General features: G+C 39.1%; 1 protein-coding gene across 1 annotated transcript in view; it reads right to left on the minus strand.

The window, feature by feature from the left end:
* The window catches only part of vsnl1a (visinin-like 1a), a 33,147-nt gene extending 11,178 nt beyond the window's left edge, over positions 1–21,969 (minus strand). Inside the window, exons 1-2 of the mRNA XM_024291884.2 lie at positions 21,719–21,969; positions 12,381–12,547 (exon numbers count right to left, since the gene is read on the minus strand). Coding sequence (XP_024147652.1) covers positions 12,381–12,542 — 162 coding nt within the window. The 5' untranslated portion in view covers positions 12,543–12,547; positions 21,719–21,969. The remainder of the gene's footprint in view (positions 1–12,380; positions 12,548–21,718) is intronic.
* Positions 21,970–22,016: the final 47 nt, after the last annotated feature.

Below are 22,016 nucleotides of genomic sequence, written 5' to 3' on the forward strand. Positions count from 1 at the left end.
ACCTGCTTGCTTATCTTTGCTTGACAGTGGTGGTTCCCAAATTGCTCATCTCTTCAGTGCCTGGCAGATGAACCCACAGCAGCTTTGTGCACTTTGAAACAGCTTTTAATAAAAATTCAGGCCTGGCGCGTCTCCTGCCAAGCCGAGGCTAAAAGACAGCAGCGGAGTGGAAGAATAAAATCAGAGACAAAGCCCAGAAAGATGTCGTGAGGAAGAAAAACGTTATGAAATACCACATGACAGCCTCTTTTCAGCCTTCCCTGGATGTATAGAGTTTGGTTCATTACTTCATATTGTGCCTCCATTACACATGACTAATCAAACCTCGCCTTTTTCCCTGCAGAGCGTGGATTCATTATTCACGACTCCTCAGTGTTGTGTGGATGTTTGCATGAGGTCCCAGCTCTGAATCTATGTGGAGATGTTTGCTAGATTACATTCCTCAAAGAAGTAACCAAAAGTTTTATAGTATAATGTCTAAATTTGTGTTTTCTGTCAATTTAAGGGTAAAGAAAACACACTTTTTACTGCAACACGAAGATTCAAAAGTCACAGTAAAATAGAAATTATGAGTGTAAGTTGACTTTTTCTGTAATTTTCTCTGCTCTGATGTTGTTGTGTTTGAACACAATGTGTTGCCATGAAGAGCAGCAGCCTCTCTCTTCCTCTTTCAGGTGCTGGCAGCTCGTCTGCTCTCTGGTGACTCAGTTTGCCTTGGGCATAACAAGACTCTTTGACACAAAGTGCTCACTTCACTTCTTTCTCTCCTTTCTTTTTTCTGAGGAAAAATAACAGCTTTAATTCAGTGGCCTTTCTCGAATCGAACAGATGGGAAAGTTTTCATTAGTTTTGCTTTTTGTCCACTGTAATATTTTATTTTGAGAGTATTACTTTAAAAAAAAAAAAAAAAGATGTTTTTAACATGTTCCCGTGGCATTTTTCTCACGTTGGAGAGCATAAATAGAGAACATTAAGATTAAAATTGCATTTATTCAATGTTGTGAATCAGGAGCAGACAGAAAAAAGTTTTTAGCTGTCACATAGTTACAAAACTGTATGGCTGGATAGCTCCAATACTGTTCGCCCTTTTTGTTGCACCAGTAATGTTAGGTTGGGGATGTGAGGGGCCGTAAGCTAGTGGGAGTGAGTGGATGGTTGGGAAATGGGCGCGGCTTAGTCCAAAAGTTCTACAACTCAGAGGTGAATTTCTGAGGAACTCCTACTGCTCTGCAGAAAATATGTCCTAGAAACCGACAAAAATCAGCTGATTTCATTGGTCATGTAAACGCTCAGTTACTGTAGGTCAAAACGTGTTATTTAGGTATAACATCTCTGATGTTAAAGGATTGAACAAACATATATGTGATTTGTCTTTTTGTGGACTTAATAAAAACTCTCTTTTTTTATGTTGTCCTGCCCCATTATTGCAGAATTTTTGCAATATTGTTGAGGTCCAGACTTCAGTCCATGATCTCAACAAACTTTGAGCTACATTTTTGATTGTTAGCAGGATATACACACCCATGATTCAGAGCAACACCGTTCTATACCAGTTTAACAGTTCTTTTTTATTAAGCGCCACGTCACAATCACGATTACAAACATGATTACGCAGAACTAGAACATCTTATATGGGGGGAGGGGGCAGAAGCCTTTTGAATGGTGGCAAATGAGAGCATTACAAATAAAACTGTCAAAAATACACATTTCAACCAGTTTTATTAATTTTATCATTATTAAAGCAGCAGATCTGTTAGCTGATGTCCTATTTCTAACGCCAAAAGAAGCTTGTATTGAAGATTTCTTGAATCTTTGTCAAAAATGTTAGTAATATTGACCGAAAATCGCCCCTTCCCAGCTCCATCCCTGTAGAGGGGTGAAGATATTTTGATTCAGACTGACAATTAACATCACTTGTCAAAAAAATAAATAGAAAATATCTCAATAAATCAATAGATTTTTGATAGACCTGCTACTAATAACAAAATATACTAAATGAACACTTTACAGTGTATTGGGGATCCTTCTGTCTATCATCTTCCTCTGTTTCTTTCCAACATTTCGCAGAAATTTCTCTTATTTTCTCACCCTCTTCGCCTCCCCTCATGTCTTATCCACTCAGTCCAAGACAGTTTCTGTCTGGCGTGCTCTAAAAATAACTTTCGCCATCACTGTAGCTCTGATGCCATTCTCCATTGTTCCCCCAACACAGTCGCACACACTGAATCCAGCTTCCTAACAGCTTCTGAAAGGCATTAAATACTTTCTGTCGACGTCAAAAAATGTCTTGGAGCAGCACAAACGCAGGAATCATTTTCTGTTTTAAGATTCCAGCAAACTTCAACGGACCAGCTCCACCAACTCTGGATGAAATGACTCAGTTTTGAGGATGTAACTGAGGAGTTTGTGCGGCACGCAGGAATCCGAATCTGACGCTGAATTGCTAAACTGTCATTTTCACAAAGACAAAATGTAGTTTTCCATCATGAATTCTCTCCGACTCTTCAGAACGGGTGTTAATCGCAGAGTCTTTGCATATGAAGTGCACATTAGAAGGAGGTCACCATGGAGAGCTCAAATGTGTTAAAACGATCAGAGGCAAAAAAAAAAAAAAAATTAGACTGAGAGCTGGATACAGAAAAACAGAGAGCACTAATGGACAGATGGTTCGATGTAGAGATATGAATTGCTTTTGACCTCTCATCTGTTTTCTAGCCTCCTTGCGGCACCTCCCTGTGGATTCATATGTAATTGAATTATTCAGCAAATTTTGGCAAGTGCCACCTCTGCTGTGGAGGTGTGAGAGAGGAGGAGATGAAGTTAGAGAACGCCTTTCAGAGCACCGCGTTAGATAATTGGGTCTATTCTGGGGTAAAATCATATTCAGGTTGAGTTGCTGGGTATTAGTATTAATGCGTGCTCTGTCACAGCCGAACGGGGAACAAGGTTATCGGCCTGAGAGAGATGCTTTCAAATCCCGCGGTGCAGAGGGACGCCAGCGAGAATGACCTTCAACTGATTAACAAGAGTTCAAGCCACTGTGTCAGTGAGCATCCACCCATAAAATAGTACTGGGGGATCATTTATGGTAGCATAAATGTATCAATGTTGATGCCACTATAGACTGAGTGAACAATTTAAAAGTATTCAACCTTTTCAAATGATGCGTGGAACATTCCTATAGGTAGAGATTTCAGAATACATACAGAATGAACAACTTTGAAAAGCTTTTCTGAGGTTAGTATCAGCCAGAAGAATCCCTTTCACTTCAGCTAATGCTTTGTTACAACTGCCCTTACGCGTGGATATGGGCTGTCTGTTGACAAAATAGTGGTAAAACTGTGCGGGAACCACAAAAAATATCGAGGTCGTAGACCGCCTGGTGATCCTGCAGAGTGAAAATGTTAATGCATACTGTATTTTCTTCTACAGGCATGCTGGGGGCAGTAGGTCGTAGCAACACATTCTCACTAACAAGTCGTCATATATTAACTTTTAGTTAAGAACCCTTACGCGTCAATTGTTGACATTTTGGGTGTCCCCAACTTGTTTTTTGACATGCTGGCTGTTTGTAAAATCAAGGGTCCGCAACCCTCGGGACGTAACTTTAACCCAGTACTAGTTCACTTCTGGTACCGCGTCTGGTACGGGGTCATGTTAGGCTTAGGCTACAGATTCCTGGTTTGGGTACCACTGTGCTACGGGTCGCGGTACTTTACTGGTTCTGGTTCACGGCCCGGAGGTTGGGAACCCGTGATTTAATGGGAACAGCCAGTACGACAATTTGAGGACACCCAAAATATCAAGAAGTGACATGGAGGGGTCCTTAACCAAACGGCAATATGTAAATGGCGTATACTTTTATAGCGCTTTCTACCCTCTTTCGAGGACCCAAAGCGCTTCACAGTCACAGACCCATTCACCCATTCACACACTGGTGGTGGCTCCGCTGCCAAACACTGGCGCCAACCTCCCACCAGAGGCCATTCGGGATTCAATGTCTTGCCCAAGGACACTTCGACACATGGGCGGGCAAGGCGGGAGTTGAACCCGCTCGCTCCTAATCAGGAATCGACCGCCCTACCACTGCACTACGGCCGCCCATATGTGATGACTTGGGAGTGAGAAGATGTTGGTCGTAGCCATTGCCAAGTGCATTGACTATACTCTTAAAACAACATGTGGTGAGGTTCCAACGACTCATGTTTTGAAGACATTGACCCTCACAGTGGAACCACTGATTCGCATAGGTGGTTTGGCACAGAGTTTTGTGGTGGATGAATATAAAGTGTAAATTGCATTTTTTTCTGGTGACAAAAACACCAAATAAGCAGATTTGGCATACTATTATAAAGATGGCTAAAGTTGCACAGCAAGACTCATTTATTGAAGAAACTGTGCATTTAAACATAGTTGTGGTCACTTTTGTTTAGTGGCTGGGGGTTCATTAGAAACCAGGAGCGAGGTTTCTTACAATAATTGACCATCAAATCAATTTAGCTTATTGGTCACACTAAAAACTAAAAATGGGACGTGACACCTTTCTGCTTATCACTTTGCTCCAATAGGGAAATTAAGCAGTTTATTTACCAAATGGTCCCAGAGGGGAACTGAAAATGGATTAAAACTACTGAGGCTTTCACTTTTGGCCACTTTTTTAATCAAATCAATCTTTATTTATATAATACTTTTTACACATGGTAAGGCAAAATATAAATGAAATTATCTTCCAGAGGTGAGGATAGACCATTATCTGCACATACTGTGACAGTTTTACAAAAATGTGACTTATGAATTATTCCAACTGTCTTTTTTCAACAAACCAACATAGATATGAATATAAAACTGCTAATTCCACAGTCCATGTGAATACTCAATTCTGATTGGCTTCAGGGTGTCCAGGACACCTAAAAAGAAGCTCCGGTCAAATAGCCTAAATATTCTCTATTATTGCATAAATGCCAATTGGAAACAACAAAAACTTAGGTGGAGATACGTTATTCTACAATAACAAACAAAAACAATAGAAAAGCCCTTTAAATGTTTCTGTGATGGACATGTCGGTATTTCAATCAATGTTTTACTATCAAGAGCAATGCCTTTAATTTTAAATTGTTTGTTGCTCTCTCCCTCATTTGTTAGTGTTATTGCTTTATAATGAGTAAATACACATTTATAAATAACTTTACAATTAATAAGTGAAAGAAATTGTTTGCGATCTACTAATTGAAAGTGATCTATCAGCCTACTTATGGACTTTGTTTTTTGAAAATAAACTTTAGCTTTATACATTGACTGCTGTACACATTAGTGTTGGATGGTCCACGATTCCCCATCGCCTATTATTTCTGATTATGGACACCTATTTAGGTAAAATCCCTTAAATTTTTTCTGGTTGATTATTGACTTGTGAATTGATCAGCTTCTACCCAATTCTAACATGTATGACAATGACATGTATGGTGAAAATTACAGTAGATCAGCAGTTTCTAAAATACTCAGACCAATAACCATGCCACATACAAAATCACTCCAATCACCTTTCTATCCATTCTGATGGTCGGTTTGAGCTGCAGCAGATCGTCTTGACCATGTCTACATGCCTTAATGTATTGAGTTACTGCTATGTGATTGGCTAATTAGAAATTTGCGTTAACAAGCAGTTGGACAGGTGTGTCTAATAAAATGGCCAGTGAGTGTAATACAACCCAACTTGGACCCGCTGCGCATCGGATACCCCCTGGTGCCAGGAAATGTTGATCATACAGATTTGTAACCCTCCCCCTTCAGCTCTGATGTGTACAGCAGTCAATGTATGACAAAAAGTTACGCAATAAAAATGCCTTAGGTTCTGGATGCACTATGTTGCATGACTATATAATACACAAAGTGTTTTCAAATAAGTCCTACTGAAAAGTGTCAGTCAGTGTTCCATGTCAATCTGACTTTGCATTTCAATCTTCTCTGTCTGTCTTTTGTCTCCGGTGATTAGGTACCATATGCTTCCTCACAGAAACCAGCTGTTGGCCAGATGATGTCAATGAGCTCCTGTCACTTCATTTACCAGCATATCTCTTGGTCCCATGATCTGTCGATCTGTCTTTCTTTCTTTCTTTCTGTCTGTCTACGCTTAGCGGAGGGGGCCTACGTGGAGTCTCCCCGTCAGTGGTGGACGCGCAAAGATCCGGGCACTCACGCCACATTCGTCAGCAGCACAAGCCTCTAGGCTTTGCAAGCGAAGTGCACCAGAGCGGAATCCATCCATACATGTATATTCAGGTCAGCAGCTGTGTTTTAGCAAGCGCCTGCATCACCACAATGCTTTTAAGCAACAGCGAGGACTTCGAAATGTTGGTTTTGTTTCACTCAAATGTAGCTTAAAATGCATTTCCGTTAAAAACACAACTCAAACATAAACGGTTTTTGTATTTCTACCTTTACAAAGAGGCATAACAAAGTGCTGTTGACATATGCACCGAGAGCGTCAACCCTTTTTTCATGCGTCTGTGTAATCCGGCTGTCTGTGATTGTCTCTGCATGCATCGAACGCTGCAACAAAAAAAAATACACACCACAGTGGCAAAATCAATCATGTTAGGGACTCAGCCAGCGTCATCATCCTCCTACAAATGGCTCACAGGGCGGCTGGCATGTCAGGAATCAGAAATTTCACACAACGTGCAATTTAAGCGCCTGAATGCGATTTGGCACGGATGATTCTCTTCCACTTTAGAGGCGGTGACTGGCAGCCTCTAAAAGCCAGAGCCCACGGAGAAATGGAAGCTGCGGCCATTCACTCAACCAAACATTCAGTTGGACACTTTCCTCCAGGTTTTGTGATTGTTGTCAGTCTAATCCAACCTATCAAACCGAGAACCATTTATTTAGAAACAAAATTGTTAAAATATAATATTTTTCCACCAATATCAAGGCTTATTAGTTAAATTTTCATAAAAGAGTCAAGTGAGTAAATTGGCAAAATGGTGGTTTGGGGTGTTTTTAGAATGTCCTTGTGTCATTTTTCTCATAATGGAAGACATATATAAAGAAAACGGGGATTAAAACTGCATTTCTGAGTATTTCTTCATTCAAATCACTGTGTTCCCTGGTTAGAGTTCTGTTAAATAAAGAAATGGTAGAACCACAAAATGCATCCATGAGGTTTGATCTGCTCAAGCATGAAACTAGATCAATGTGTTCATCTGTCCATCTATCTCCTGATTCCCATTTGTGATAACATGGATGTTGAAATCTACCCAGCTACTGTTGAGCAAAGGTAGGTTTCACCCTGAGCAGTTGGCCTGAGAATCGTGTAGTAACTTTCAATTATATAGTTATTTCTGAAACCTCTTGGTAAACATTCAATAGGTAGTGCTCGAGTCTCATATCTTGATCATATGACTTCCATCTCATGTGCATCTAAATGTAACCTATTAAAAATGTATGCTTACATGCTGAGAAGTATCATATTTTTGAAGAAATCTGGACATGTCTTGGTTTGTCTGGGATAAAGCCCAGCAGATTATTCTGTCTCCGTGTTGCTGGATAATTCAAGAAATCAGATGATGATGAGAAATTGGTCCGTAGACAGATAAAACACAGAGGAGATTACCACAATGAAAGCCTTTCTGGAAATGAACAGGTTTAGGATATGTATTAAGATAAAAAACACAAATCTGCCGTAAAGGTTAGAAATAGAACATTTTACAGAATCACAGCTTGTGTGACAGAATTCACCTCCGTGTTTGCATTGTGTGATATATAGTAGACAGACTGGTGTCAATAGAAAAGACTGATTTATTTCCAGATGAATTAATTAAATTGACAATGAGTAGTTTTCGTTATCTACTTTTAAAATTCTTCTAAAGATGAACGTTTACTCTCTAGCTTTTAATTCTCTTGGCAACTGCTAAAATTGAACCCCTCTGTGTGTGTGTTTTATGGGTTCGATTTTTGTCAAACGTCCACTGCTATTTATAGTTTGGATTCAGCCTTTTATTACTGATCTCTTTATGGTTTTGTGCAGTCTTTTGGGCAACAACACCACTTGTACTGAAAGGGCTGCACAAATAAATAAAGTTCAAGCACTTCCACTCAAGTTTGAATAAAATGGACATTAAAATCGCATTTAACCTAAAATCCTACGCGAATCATTTTTTGATTAGTTGTAAAAATGTTTCCAGTGGTCTTTTAATTCTGATTATGACATTTTTAGGGAAAATTTTTAAAAAAAATGTGTCGCTTTGTAGGACATAGTTTCTCCAGAACGACAGAAGTTCATCAGAAATTCACCTCTTAGTTGTGGGCGGGAAGTAAGCCTACATTGATATCCCATCATCTTTTTGTTTACACTTACTACCCAGGAGATTACAGCTCCTCACAACCCCAAGCTGATATTACTGGAGCAACAAAATCGGTGAGCATTATTGGAGTTTTGAGCCAGATAACAACTTAGATGAGGAAAATGAGCAAATAGGTGATTTTATATAGACTATTAAAATTAAAATAGCATTTCTAAGTATTTCTTTATTAAAATCATTTAGTTTTGGTTGCATTAATTAAGAAAAATTGGAAGCTACACACAAAAGCATACGTGAAAAACAAATTTTACATCTTTTTTTTTTTTTATATATAAAAGTAACAGACTTTTAGAGACCAACCTGGAGGTAATGCAGCAGGAGGAGCTTCTGCAGAAGTGTCACAGCTGCAAGTCTGTTTGCAACATGTGGGCGGTGCAAAGGTGTGTGGGCCAGAGCGTGAGTGGGAGTGTCAAAAAAAAATTCCAGTGCATGCAAACCAACACACAAACATGCACTTCTCTCTGCTGCTTGAAAGCTAATAAATAATGTATAGCGCTTTCTTGTGCGTGCTTACTTTTCTCACCACGCACCCTTTTTTGTTCCTCGCCTTCTACTGACGCAAGCACGCCGCTTTGCCTCCTCCTACTTAACGTATGACCCTCCCCAACACCATCACCCCACAAACAGACACAAACACACGCGTCCAGCCGCTCTTCACTGGAACATCATGTCCCTCTGATATGAGGTCTCACTTTTTTTCCGCTTATAGTCAAACACACCCCGTCAAACTCAACAGAATAAACCCTGAACTGCTTGTTCTTTGCCTCCCATTTGCCTTTTTTCACCTGCAAATGCAGCTTTTCATCTACTTCCCAGGAGAATTTTGTTGTTTTTTTGTGGATTTTTAAGAGATGTTTGCACATTTTCCATTTTTGAAGTTATTCTGACAGCATTCTTTCCCAGAGCACCTGGTCTAGATATCTCAGTTTCTTCTAAACTGGTCTCAGCTGATGACATTTAGAGGAAGTGCACCAAGGACCGCACTGCCTGTTCATGCCTTATATAACAGAAGCCCCCTCTTCCTTCTAAAGCCTTTTCCCAGCAGTGATAAAAAGAATGAGGCGTACTCTTACACTGCTTAAGAGCGCTTTCTTCCTCGAGGCCTTTCAGGAAGTTAAAACATGCAGCCCAGATTAGCTTAATGTAACAGGAGGATGTAGCAAATCACATTTTCTTTAAAGCACTTATGTCTTAAGAGATTTGAAAATGAAATTTGAAAGTTTTTGACGTACATCATTTTGTAGGGTAAAAAAAAGAAAAAAATTAAGCATGAAAAGCTATAAGTGTCTTAAACGTATTTTCCTGCATTTATCCATACATTCAACACTTTAGTCTGTAAAATATGAATTGGCAGTTTAAATAAAGTTTATTCTTGTTCAAAAGAGTGTTTATCAATAAATCTAGCTAGTCAAACCTCGTCGACAGGGTCGCTGATTTAAAAACTTTATAGAAGGCACACCAAAAAACAACAAATCTAACCCTTTTCTCTGTGCCATTGGTTACTTTTGTGGCGTTATTTGAAGCATGTTTTAATATCTCTCTTAGCTTAATCCTTTTACACCGAAGCTTTAGCTTCACTGTTGACATTCTTTCAACTACCATAACTTTTCAACCGTCAATTAATTAATTAATCCCAGCAGATTCTGAAGCGAAGAAAAGTAGTGACGTGTTTATGCAATCGATATAAATCATCTGATCTTGTCGTGGTGAAAAGCAGCTCCTTCTGTCGTGCCAGGATCAGCTGATTCAGAGATTACGTAAACTGCCACAGAGTTACGGTATGTCAAGGAGCGTATGTCACTCAGGTGTCACCGGCGACAGCTCCTGTGGTTAAGGTTATGGAACGGCAGTGGGTGCTGCGATGTTTCCCTCCCACATCCCAAGAAAACTCATAGTATATATAAGCAAAATGGGCTCTGTAACAGAATTGTAATGAAAGCTCCAGTCATGGGAGAAGAGACTCAAAATAACAAATTTTACTGCCGTTTGATCCTTGTTTGTCCAGGATTGAAAGATAAAGATTTTTAGAGTTATTATACCAATTCTTAATGGATAGACTGAACCAATTTTGATGGAAAAAATAAAACCAAACAGAAATTTAGTAAATTGGGATCAATAAACAAAAAAATGCTGAAAACTGTTGATTAAAAACAAACAAAAATGGTCTTTTTTAAATCAATTTCCTTTTTTGTTATTCATTTGACCTACAGTGTCCTTTACAATTCTGTTTTACACTAAAACGTTTTTATTTTTTTTATTTTAAGACAAGAAAATACATAAAGAAAAAGTTAATTTTGATCCATGCTGTTATTTTGAAATACAATAATTGGTGCATCTCTACTTTTATGCAATTATAGATAACAGCTGTTTTGCAACAACTCCTCTGAGACTCGTTTACCAGCTTAAAGATTGAAAAATAATGTAAAATTGAGATATATAAGGTCATATTTTCATCAAACAAAGCAGTAAAGGTGTCTCTGATTCATATGAATGCAATTTGCATGTAATCACAGCCTTTGTGTCACTGTTTTTGTGACCATCTCCTTTGGTCTCTAATGAGACTAAATGAACCAATGATTAAATGAAATTCCCGCCGCCTTTTTGGGAGACGTACGATACTGTGGGATACATTAGCATGGGAAGATAATCATCTGCACGCCTTTGATATTGACTTCTTTCACTTTTCTGCCCGGATACAGCAGAGGAGGATGGGGGGAGAGGGCTGGTGTGCCTCCTTAAAGCTTTAAAGGAGGAATTTCTTAAAGCCCAAATAACACTTCAAACAGACTCTATTTTAGCATAAATGGAGATCTGATAATTAATTCTCATCCCTCTGCTCGCAATTTACCAACATGGCAACACATACTAATTCATTTCTGCAAAGAGCATTGTTATGACAACACTTCTGCTGCTAACATGGCCTCCTAATGTGCCCTATTAGCTCTGAAGAGGACTATATTTATTTGTGTAATTATCTTTTTTTTATTTAAATGCAAAATTTGACATTTTAATTCCAAATCAACCCTGGAGGCACGTTTTTATTCAATGAAAACATCCGGATGCTTCAAATTTAACAGGCAACATAGAAAATAAATGGACTCATCTATAATTCATTTACTGCAGCTAGATGATATTAAGAAAAAAGCTGGTTGCTTAGGTTAATTTGAAGCAAAATTTAATTAAATTAGAGCAACAGAGAGGCTCTTTAATATGCTCTAGAAAGATTGCAAATTACAAATGTTTATGGAAAGGAGATTTTTTTGGGGGGGTAGTTTTTGCTGGAAAAAGTACAGAGGCCCTGAAGTTCAAATCAAATCAACCACAAAAAAATTCAAGATCACAATGATAATAAAAAAAAATCAAGATTTTACTTTTGAAATCAAAACAAAATACGAAAAGGAAATTATTTTTTTTCAGAAAACAAAGGTAATTTCTAGAAAACAAAGCAGCAAAACTTTTTAAAACAGAAAATAAAGTGAAATATGGGGAGGAATAAAGATACTTTAAAAATGTGGAAAGTTGTTCTCCCACCAGTGCCTGTGCTGTCATAAGAAATAATGTGTGAATGTGTTTTAATAAGCTGCACTTATTCTTAACTATCGTTTTGAAAGAGGGTGACCCTTAATTTGAAGGACTTAAAGACCCGTCGTTTCAAAGGCTTAGAGCTAAATCTATTGAGACATAACTCCAACATTATTCTCATCCGAGTATTACAATTGTGCTAATTTAAGATAGAAAGTTTTATAAAGTTATTGGTATAGGACTGATTACATTAGTTTTTAGTCCTTTGTGACAGTCATATAGTTTTAAAAATATCTTTAAATCATATATCATTTATCACATAAATGCACAAATTAAAATCTTAGTCACATAGATAGACTTTCCTCTAATAACTTTTTCTACATTATTTTTACTCAAATATTTTCTTCCTAAATTTAACAACTTTGCATTTAAATGTTTTTCATCTCTCTGTGCAACAATTTAATCTAAGGCAAAAAAAGAGATGGAGTGAGGCCGCACCTTTACGTAGAGCTGCTGGAACTCTTCCAGGTTGAGCCGGCCGCTGGGACAGTCCTTCAGGAATCCCTTGTACCACTGCTTCAGCTCGTGCTCGTTAAACTCCGTGTTCTTCACCAGGTCCTCCATCACCTCAGGAGTCAGCTTGCTGTTCTGTTTCCCCATTTTTCCTGCACACAAGAGAACGGTGCGGGACAAGCCCACAAGCAAATGATTGATGTCGGCATCTTTCAAAAAAGAAAAAAAAGGCAGAACGCAAAGGCTCGCCTATGTGTGATTGAGGAAAGTTGAAGCCAGAGATTGCTAGATAGCTGTAAAAATTACCCCTAAGCAAACAGATGCAATTGTAGAACTTCCTGGGTTACAGAGCAGGTCTTTGGAAAATACTTCATGTTTCTGTTTAATTACTGTTTTCTTTTTTATTTTAACTTTTCACAACTTAACCTTTCTGAACTATAACCACTATATTTTTCATAGGGTAAGCCAGTTTTTTTTTTTACAGTTTGGCCAGGGGTGCGACTTATATTTGATTTAGTTGTTTTATTTAAATAAAAAAGGCTAATTTGTTTGCTATTTTCCCACTAACAACCACTAGATGGTGCTGTGGATGTGTGTTTCCGTATTTGGCACTGACATCAACACAGAAGAAGAACCGCCGCCCTCAACGGAGTTGTTCAAAAACGACACAGAGGATAAAGAATTCAATGGATTTAGATATTTAAAGTGATATAAAGAGTTTGGTTGACTTGTTAACATGTTCTTTATTCTATGGTTATTTGAAAAATTGTTCATATATTATGCTAATTATTAGTTATTCAATTCTTCTTTTATTTCATTAAGCTAAGTATGTTCACATTAGTATATTCAGTCTTACTGTTATCTAATCCGTTTCTATGATTTTTCTTTCAAGATGAAATGAAATGTTTTTTTTTTTCAAAAGTGTAACTTTCACTATAGTGTGACTTTTTTTTCTTTATTATGCATTTTTTGTGACTTATCCTCTGGATAAAAATACGGTACTCAGAAAAAAACGAAAAGGCTTTATCGTAGAAAAATTGTCTAAAAAGCTCCATTAAGATAAATCAGAAAATATTTTTGCATCATTGTCCTCCACATGCGTGTTTCTGCCTGCATGGCGCCGAAGCCACAATGCTTTGCGGTCTCGGCAAGATCTTAACAAATCCTATCCGTTCAAAGCATTTCCGCTCTGACTGGGCCATGATCTTTCATTGGACCTCCTTGGCATTAAAAGGCCAATAGCGAGTGCGTAGCGCGATGCCAGCTGCCCTGCAGGCACAGCGGTGAGCAGGTGTTGCAGCTAATGTACTGCAACTGTGCCACATATGTTCCTTTGATGAAGCACCGGGGCTGAAATTTAGTTCCCAGCAGGATTAGTTTTCCATGTGACCTGAGATTGATTTAAAAAAAAAAAAGTCACTACATCTCTTTGAATTCCATTTACATGATGATAAATGGGACGGTTCCTGTGCAGTGAGGCACCACCAGTGTAAGGTAGTGATGTATTTACACCTGAACGCCATCCTGGTTGGTTTATTGATCTTTTATTGGTTTTGCTCTAGTCACAGCGCAGCAGGAAAATGCTTTTCAGGTAACTTTATCTCCCTGGATGTTAGTCCATCATAAAGCAGGGAGACAACGTCTAGGCATTTTTCCAAAAGTGTCTCTGTCCACATTTACTGTATGATTGAAGGCAGAAACATAAATGTGACAGAATGGTAAGAGTTTCTCTGAGACAATTCATGCATTTTCCCGCACTATAAAAAAAAACGGCTTATAAGGCTGACCGATAATGAATGGTCCATATTTGAAATAATGTAATATATAAGGTGCCCCGAACTATAAGACGCATTGAACAAACAAAAAGTCAGAGATATGTCCGTCAGTCAATCAGACTTTTAACTGCGTTAACAGTAAGTCCGGGGATTCCTAATTCCTACACTACTCACTATAAAGTGGGTTCGCCATTGTGTAGTGCTATCTGAATCAACAATTTGTTCAAAGTTGAACAAATTATCCACATTTTCATCATCAGAATACAGTGGAGTCACAAATAGACGTTGTGAAATGTTGTATTGATTCGATTTTCACTTTATGGAATCGGTGACGTCATATCCAGCGTTTAGAAAAAAGAAAAGTAGTGAGCATGGTGTCCAAATTACTTTTAAAATCCAGGCCACTAGATAGTCCTGCACTATATATTTTTGTAGAAGTAGTTTAGTAGCTTGTTTGTGACATGCTACATGTTAGCCACGTTAGAAGCTTTAGCGTATTCACAATACCTATAATTCCCAACCATATTTAAAACAGACTGATAGTACTAAAACAAACATTACTGTAATAACACAAACTCCTAACCTTGTAAATAACACTTAAAAACACCGTTCAACACCACTACCCATTAGCTGTGTTAGCTGTCTTTGTGTTGTTGTCATTACAAGTTTTGGAGACAAGACATTTTATCAACCAATGAGCAGGACTATGTCCTGACTTTGAGGGTATCTGTATTCAGCTTCTATATCATTAATAAACAGTGAAGAAAGTATAACAGTTTATTTAAATGTTTAAGTGGCAACATAAGGATTTTGAAAGTTTTTAAGCCACTAACATATTCCAAAATATGTTAACAGATTAATACAACATAATTGAGGTCCATTTATCTATTTTTTTCAGCCCAGTCTCAGTAAAATGCGTACATATGCCATGATTTGGGGAAATACCGTGTATAATATACGCCAAAACCGGTTTTTGCGTGCATATAATACACGCGGTCCTAAACGTGTTAAAGTCTGTTTTTCACGTTTGACACGTCCCCTGGTGGAGGCGTGAGCATCACAGACAGCCCCACAACCGAACAATTTGCTTTTCTAACCCTAACCATAACCGTAATCCTAACCTTAACCAGGAACGACGTCATTTAGAAAAGAGCCGGAGGATTTCTGACCACGTACGCCGGCGCAACCTATCCTCTACCATTGCGTATCATATGCACGCAAAAAGCGTGTTTGGCGCATATTATACACGGTATTTCAGAGTGCAAAGTCGTGGCATATGTACCCATTTTACTGCGACCGTGTTGATTTTTTTATACCTACTTATTCTTGTGCAGGGTCATGGGGTCGCTAATATTGACTGTATATAAAAACTGGATTGAGCAAGTCCGACGTCACCCATAGAAAATACCTTACTTCTAGTTTCAACGAAATAAAGTAAATTCAATCGCCATTTTTTGCAAAATAGACGCTGCCATGTTGGAGTGTGATGATGTCCGTAGGTAGTGAATGGTCCTACTCAGGCTGAGACAATGTTTCTATGGCAACCACTCTCGCCAATCAAGAGTGAGCATGTTGGAAGTCTGCACCTTCATCACTTAAAGGCAGTCTACACAAAGTTAAATCAGTCGAATGTTTCGAATGTTCGTCAGCAGGTACCACTTTTATTGAGGCTTCTGATTGGCCGGTTTATAACTTGAATAACGTGCACTACGGAAAAAATTACATTAAAAAAAATTACAATGAGCAAGAACATCTTTAAAAAAGGTAGCAAAGCAAGAATGGTTATTCTGATAATGGCTGACTAAAAGTTGTTTATTGTTCTACAGAAGTCTTGGCTTCTTGAAGCCAAAATATACCTCCTATTTGAAATACAAGGGGGGAGGAGTCACTCAGTCCAGTCGTCTTATAAAGTCAATGATGCACACAGAGCTCTTCACTCCGCACAGATGGCCAGTCCGTCTCAGGTCCTAATTTGAATGTTTTTTTAAGACAAAACTTTTGTTTAATTCAAATGCTGCACGTCTCTGAACAGGAAATTCAAAAACTAAATTTGGTAATTATGAATAAAATATCCGTATGTATCAAAAAAAAAAGTTTAATCGAATTTATTAAAAATACACCATAGTGATTTATTCAGGGGCAAAGATCTAAGGTGAATAAAGATTACAGGTAAGAGGAATCAAGATACAATATAGAATACAAATACTTTTAAATTTGTTATTTTAGGGAAATTAGTTTTGACGATATTGTTTGGTCCAAGCGTAGTGGATTTCTTCAGATAGTGTGCTTAAATAAAAAAAATAAAAAGCTCAAAACACTCCAGGAACTGAACAAGTAAACAAACAAACAAATCCTGGTTTCGAGAAAGAATTCTCCAATAAATATACTTCGGTTCAATAGCAGGTTGTTGACTTACACAATTTACTGAACTTCTTATCTTTACTTAACTTTGCCCAATGAAAAAAAGCAATTTGATACTAATCATGACGCTAATTTCAGACTCAAGATGGTTATTACCGTTTGTCTGTAAACGACTGAAGACATCAAGGTATTTAATTCATTTGTCTTCTAAGTTGTATGTATATTTTCCATAATCTGAGTTTTGAATAATCCAACCACCATGCCTTTGCAGCTAACAGAAACATATAATTAGACTGCAAAAAAATAAGAAAAGTGAGTCTTTCTTAAAAACTACAAGGATGGTGGCCCTGAAGCCCAATCCTGTTGTAAAGGCTTAAAGCTTCCATGCAGCTTAAATCAGGAATTGTTCATTAGTGGATAAACTTGTTTTTCGGTGTATTCCAACTGTGTTGCTAAGTTTCACCCCTCACACTATATCATGTATTCCTGTACCATTTACTGTATTTTTTTTATTAAAGTGAGAAAAGTTCATTTGAACTGTAACGTGTTTTTTTTGTTGTTGTTTTTAATCTAGGATGACTTTTTTTTTTTTTTAAGAAAAAGATAATTTTTTTTCTGAACATGTTGTCCAGAAGAGACAAGATGCACTTTAAAAAAGCAAAATTATTATCAAGTATCAACATGATCTAAGACTGGAAACAGTCTAGAAATCTAACTGATGCATCTCATCTTGCAAATGAATCTTGGTGTGATTCTCAGAAAATGTAAACTGCCAAGTGGTTGTCTGTTTTTTGCATTCCTGCTCCTGAATGAGCAGCTGTTGTTAATGTGAAAATGGGAATGAGGCTCTTTTTTTACAGCTCAACTAAAAGCAAACCACATAGAGGTGAGACATTTTTAGTATCAATCTACTAAACAATTTGAGTTGAAGTGTGAAAACAAGCAACACTTTCATCCATAGCCGAGAAAAATGCTCTGTGATCCTTTGAATGCATTAAAATAGCACCTCAACGTGAAAAGCAGTTAGGCAACAAGAGGGACTCAAGGTTTCAGGTGTGACAAGAGTATCATCGAGAAGGAAAGGAAAGGTGTAGAACACTACATTCACATCGTGTTCAAGCAACCACTTCCATAAAAAAGTTCAAGATATTGCCCATCAATGCACGTTTTGGCCTTCCAAATGCAGCCGTTTTGCACATTTTTAAGACATTTTCAGGCTCTTTGCAAATAACGTGTAGCCATTAAACGGGCGTCTCAAGTTAAACCAGGTTGAAGTTTGACCAATCAGGGACTCAGATTTGGTAGCGTCCCTTTTAATTCACGGAAGTGCCAACTGATCGTGGAGGAGAAATGAATCATTGTAATTTGTGTTTGACTGGAACTCTGCAACATCATATATCGGAATAGAGCTGTGAAAGAAAATACTTGGAGTAAGACTGGCAGGAAAGGCACCACTTTGACATTTCGCACCTATCCTTTTCCAACTAGAGGTGGCAGGCATGCACTAGAATCACGTACAACAGTCCAGCGTGAAAACCATGGGCTAAATGACGGTTCAAGAATCCGCCTGAATATCCAGTATGTACGGGTATTGACGCAAAGCTGGAGTTGGCAGACCTTAAGATGGTGAGGTTCTCTTTGAGACAGATGGATAGGATCAATAATGAATCCATCAGAGGAACAGCTCATGGAAGATGTTTTGGAGATAAATACAGGGAAGCAGGTTATGATGGTTTGGTTGAGAGGACGAACAATGATTTTGCTTGTAGAAAGATGCTGAGTTTGGAGGCCTCGAAGAAGATAATAAAGGATATTTTTGGATCTATGAAGGTAGTTAGTAGAAGAAGATGCAAAGGATACGAATGATTCCCCCAAAGGAGAGAGTTTGAAGACTAAAAAAAAGAAGGTATCGGCACAGCCCTGAGCGAGAGATGTGACTTTTTTTTCTCTAGCCTATGAGCAAACACACTGCATTCTGTCCAGTAGCTTTTTAACAGAAAAAAATTGAAAAAATTAAAGCAATTGAGATAAAATAATACCCTCATTTCTCAAATAGAAGCTTTCAGAGTCCGGGAAGGCCAGTTATGTTTCCGTAACGCCCTAGGCTTCATGTCCGTCCAGTTGGTCATAAATAGAAGAACAATTTTCTCATTCATAACCGACGCTGCCATCCATCTGCTGCCGTTTCACTGTGGAAATCGACTAAACTGCTGCTTGGGGATTTTTCTGTGTGATTTAGGAGCAAAGCAAACAATTTTTCATTCTGTCCTCTTTTATTTTTTTCAAAATAAATTCATGTGGTTGTCTGAGAAGCATCTGACAGGTGCAGGTCTGTTTTAAAAATTGATCTTCAATATTAGAATTTAAATGACAATTAGGTTTTTTTTTAATCTTTTAACGAAAAAAATAAACAGAAAAATAAATTCTGAAAAAATGTCTCAGAGTAGAAGATACAAATAATCCTCCCTCTGCTGCAAGATAGGCTGAAGCTGAAGGCAGCAGCTGTAGGAGGAGACACACACATGCATCCTGGTAAAGATGACACATTCTGTGTCTTTGCGTGTGCACGCCAAGTGTGTGAACCTTTAACACAACAGCGAGCAAATGCATCATCGCCACGTGTTAGCAGGCCAATTTCTCCGTCAGCTCATGCTTGCGTCACGAGTGTTGACATTTTCAAATGCACGAACCCCCACTTTCCCCACCAAACGTTTCAACAGGAGATGGATCTCCGATGCGAAGCTGAACGGTCATCCTCCTGCGTCATGCTCACAAAGTGCTTACTAAAGCTGAGGCTGCTTCATAATGCATGTGCTCCTCGCCACGCCGTCTCCTGTCATTCATCCAAGCAGAGGGGCTGATTCTGAATCTGGGCTGCGTGCAGCTGTTGGCCCACTTTTGCTCCCATAACTGGGCTGCATTGGCAGATATTTCCATAGATTTTCAGTTTATTTTGTTGCAACCTATTTGACTTGTCACACTTAGAGGCTGCCCGACCAAACAATGCAACCCAAATTTTCAAAGACGCTAAAAAAATTCCCTTGAAGTCCCAGTAGGATTGTCTTTTGACCTTTTTCCAAAGAGTTCCCAGTGTTCTTTTAATCATATTTATTCAGTTTTTAGCCAAAAAAATGTTGTTTTCTAGGACATAGTTTCTGCAAAGCAACTGTAGTTCATAAAAATCCCCTCCGAGTTGTGGGTGGGATCAATGATAGAGCTTCACCCCCTTCCCCTCCCTGTTGCTGAGAGCTCTCTGTTTACACCACGAGTGTCCAAAGTCAGTCCTCGATGGCCGGTGTGCTACATGTTTTCCAACCAACCTGCCAATGAAGCTCCTTTCTGGCCAAACACACCTGATCCAGGTAATCAGCAGCAGATAAGTCAGGGTTTTTGGAAAACCAGCAGGAGCCTGGCCCTCGTGGACTGACATTGGACACCCCAGGTTTACACATTGTCCCGCTAGCTTACAGCCCGGCACACTCCCAACCGAACATTACAGGTGCAACAAAAATGGCGAGCAATCCAGCAATGTAATCCAGTCGTACATTTTTTAGCCAGAGACGAGGAAATTGAAGGCATATTGTATTTTTCTGAGTGTAAGTTGCATTTTTTTGCATTGTTTGGCCGGGATTTCGACCCATAGTCAGGTATAGTAATACTCAGGTAGACTGAGGTACTTATATGTGATTTTTGTTTAAACAAATGAATAGCAACAACCACTAGAGGGCACTGTATGTTGTGTGTTTTAGTATTTGCCACCCATAGCAAAGCAGAAGAAGAATCGGAGATTAATGTCCCAAAAATGCAACTTATGCAAGATTTTTTTCCTTTTTATAATGCTTTTTTTTGCATCTGCAACGTATAGTATACAACTTATAGTCTGAAAAACATGGAATATGGATCTAGTTGTCTACCAGTGGATCCATCAGAATGGAGCAGAGCAGGGACCGTGCTTTCTACATCCCAAATACACTCTTTCTCAAACTGTATTTTTTCATCTGCTACTGATTCCCAAGGATTTCAACAAAAATAAGCTCGGAAATGCAATTTATAGCTACGTTTTCTTTATATGTGTCCTCTATCATGAGAAAAATTACACAAGAACATGTTAAAGACACCATTTTCATCAGAGTTTTTCTTTAACTTTTTGTCAAAGAAAGCCAAAGAATGATGCTGTGTTAACTGACAACAGTGAGCACACCCCAGCCCTGCCTCATCACCCTGTTAAGTTCATGCAGCGCACCGTTTTGCGCAGCGACAGGCTGGTGCATCCTCAGTATTTTTCAAGCCCGGGGACCAGACACAATGGGTCACTTCACCGAGAGAGCATCACTCTAAATCTGAGTCACACACCTTATGCTCCACCAGAGGAGGGGCAGTCTTTTTAACCCAGAGATACGGTCATGCTGCAAGGGATGAGTGTTGCCCCCCTGAGCCAGGCTGTGGGGGTGTTACATAACGCCATCCCTTAACCATGATTTGCCAACAGGGACTGACCTTGAGAGGAAGGCAGAGCCCCGGTGAGGCGGGGGAAACGCGTCAATCTGAGGGTACGACTCGCTGGATTTCAGCATAATCCTGCCTCCCTTGTTGATTAGAAATGGGTGAGAGGTGGGGGTATGGCAGATTGCGCTCATGTCTGCATTGATTTGAGGAGGGGGGGTGAAGTGGCTTCCCCACCGGGGATGGGTTAAAGAGTGCCCCCCTCCTTCTCCTCTTCATCATCATCATCTTCTTGCCACACACATCCCCTGCAACATCAGCACCAGGACTCATCACACCACAGCGTGCCATGTCACACCAAGCCAACCCACACTGGTGACAATTAGAGCCGAGAAAATACACGCAAAACCACGCAGACAGAGGATTACATAAACCACTGATTGCCTCTTCACTTTTGATGAATCCAAAAGCCTGCCGGGCTCCATATGTGTGAGTGAACCCAGGCGCGCTAATCCCATGTGTGCCAAATATATACATATACATACATCTGGAGGCGCAATTACTAGATTACAGATTATTTTTAATTTGAGGTTCCTTTATATAGACCTCTAATCCTTCTCGGAAAACCTAAAAAAAGATGACGCACCAGCCTGGATAATGCTGAAATCCCTGTGAAATATAATAATGCCAAAAAAAATAATAATAAAGCGACATTTTTAAGGGTTTTTACGCACAGCATCCTACCTTGCAAGAGTGTGAAGTCAACGGGAGAAGTCCGGCGGTTCGATGCCTGGAGTGGGCACACAAAACCAAAAAAACAAAAAACAAAAACCCAAACAATGCAAGGACGGGGAGGGGGGGAGGAACAAGGCGACGGAGGCGCTCTTTTATGGAGCCAGGAGGAGACGGTCTGCGATGCCCTCAATGAATTTGGAGGCTTTTTGCTTGTTGTTGTTGGGGTGGGGGGGAGGAAAGTCACAAAGTGAGCGGCGCGGGTCCGGCGGTCGCTGCGACTGAACGGAGAGTGGAGCTGAGCTGAGAT

Source organism: Oryzias melastigma, linkage group LG24, assembly GCF_002922805.2.
Source record: "Oryzias melastigma strain HK-1 linkage group LG24, ASM292280v2, whole genome shotgun sequence".
Lineage (NCBI taxonomy): Eukaryota > Metazoa > Chordata > Actinopteri > Beloniformes > Adrianichthyidae > Oryzias > Oryzias melastigma.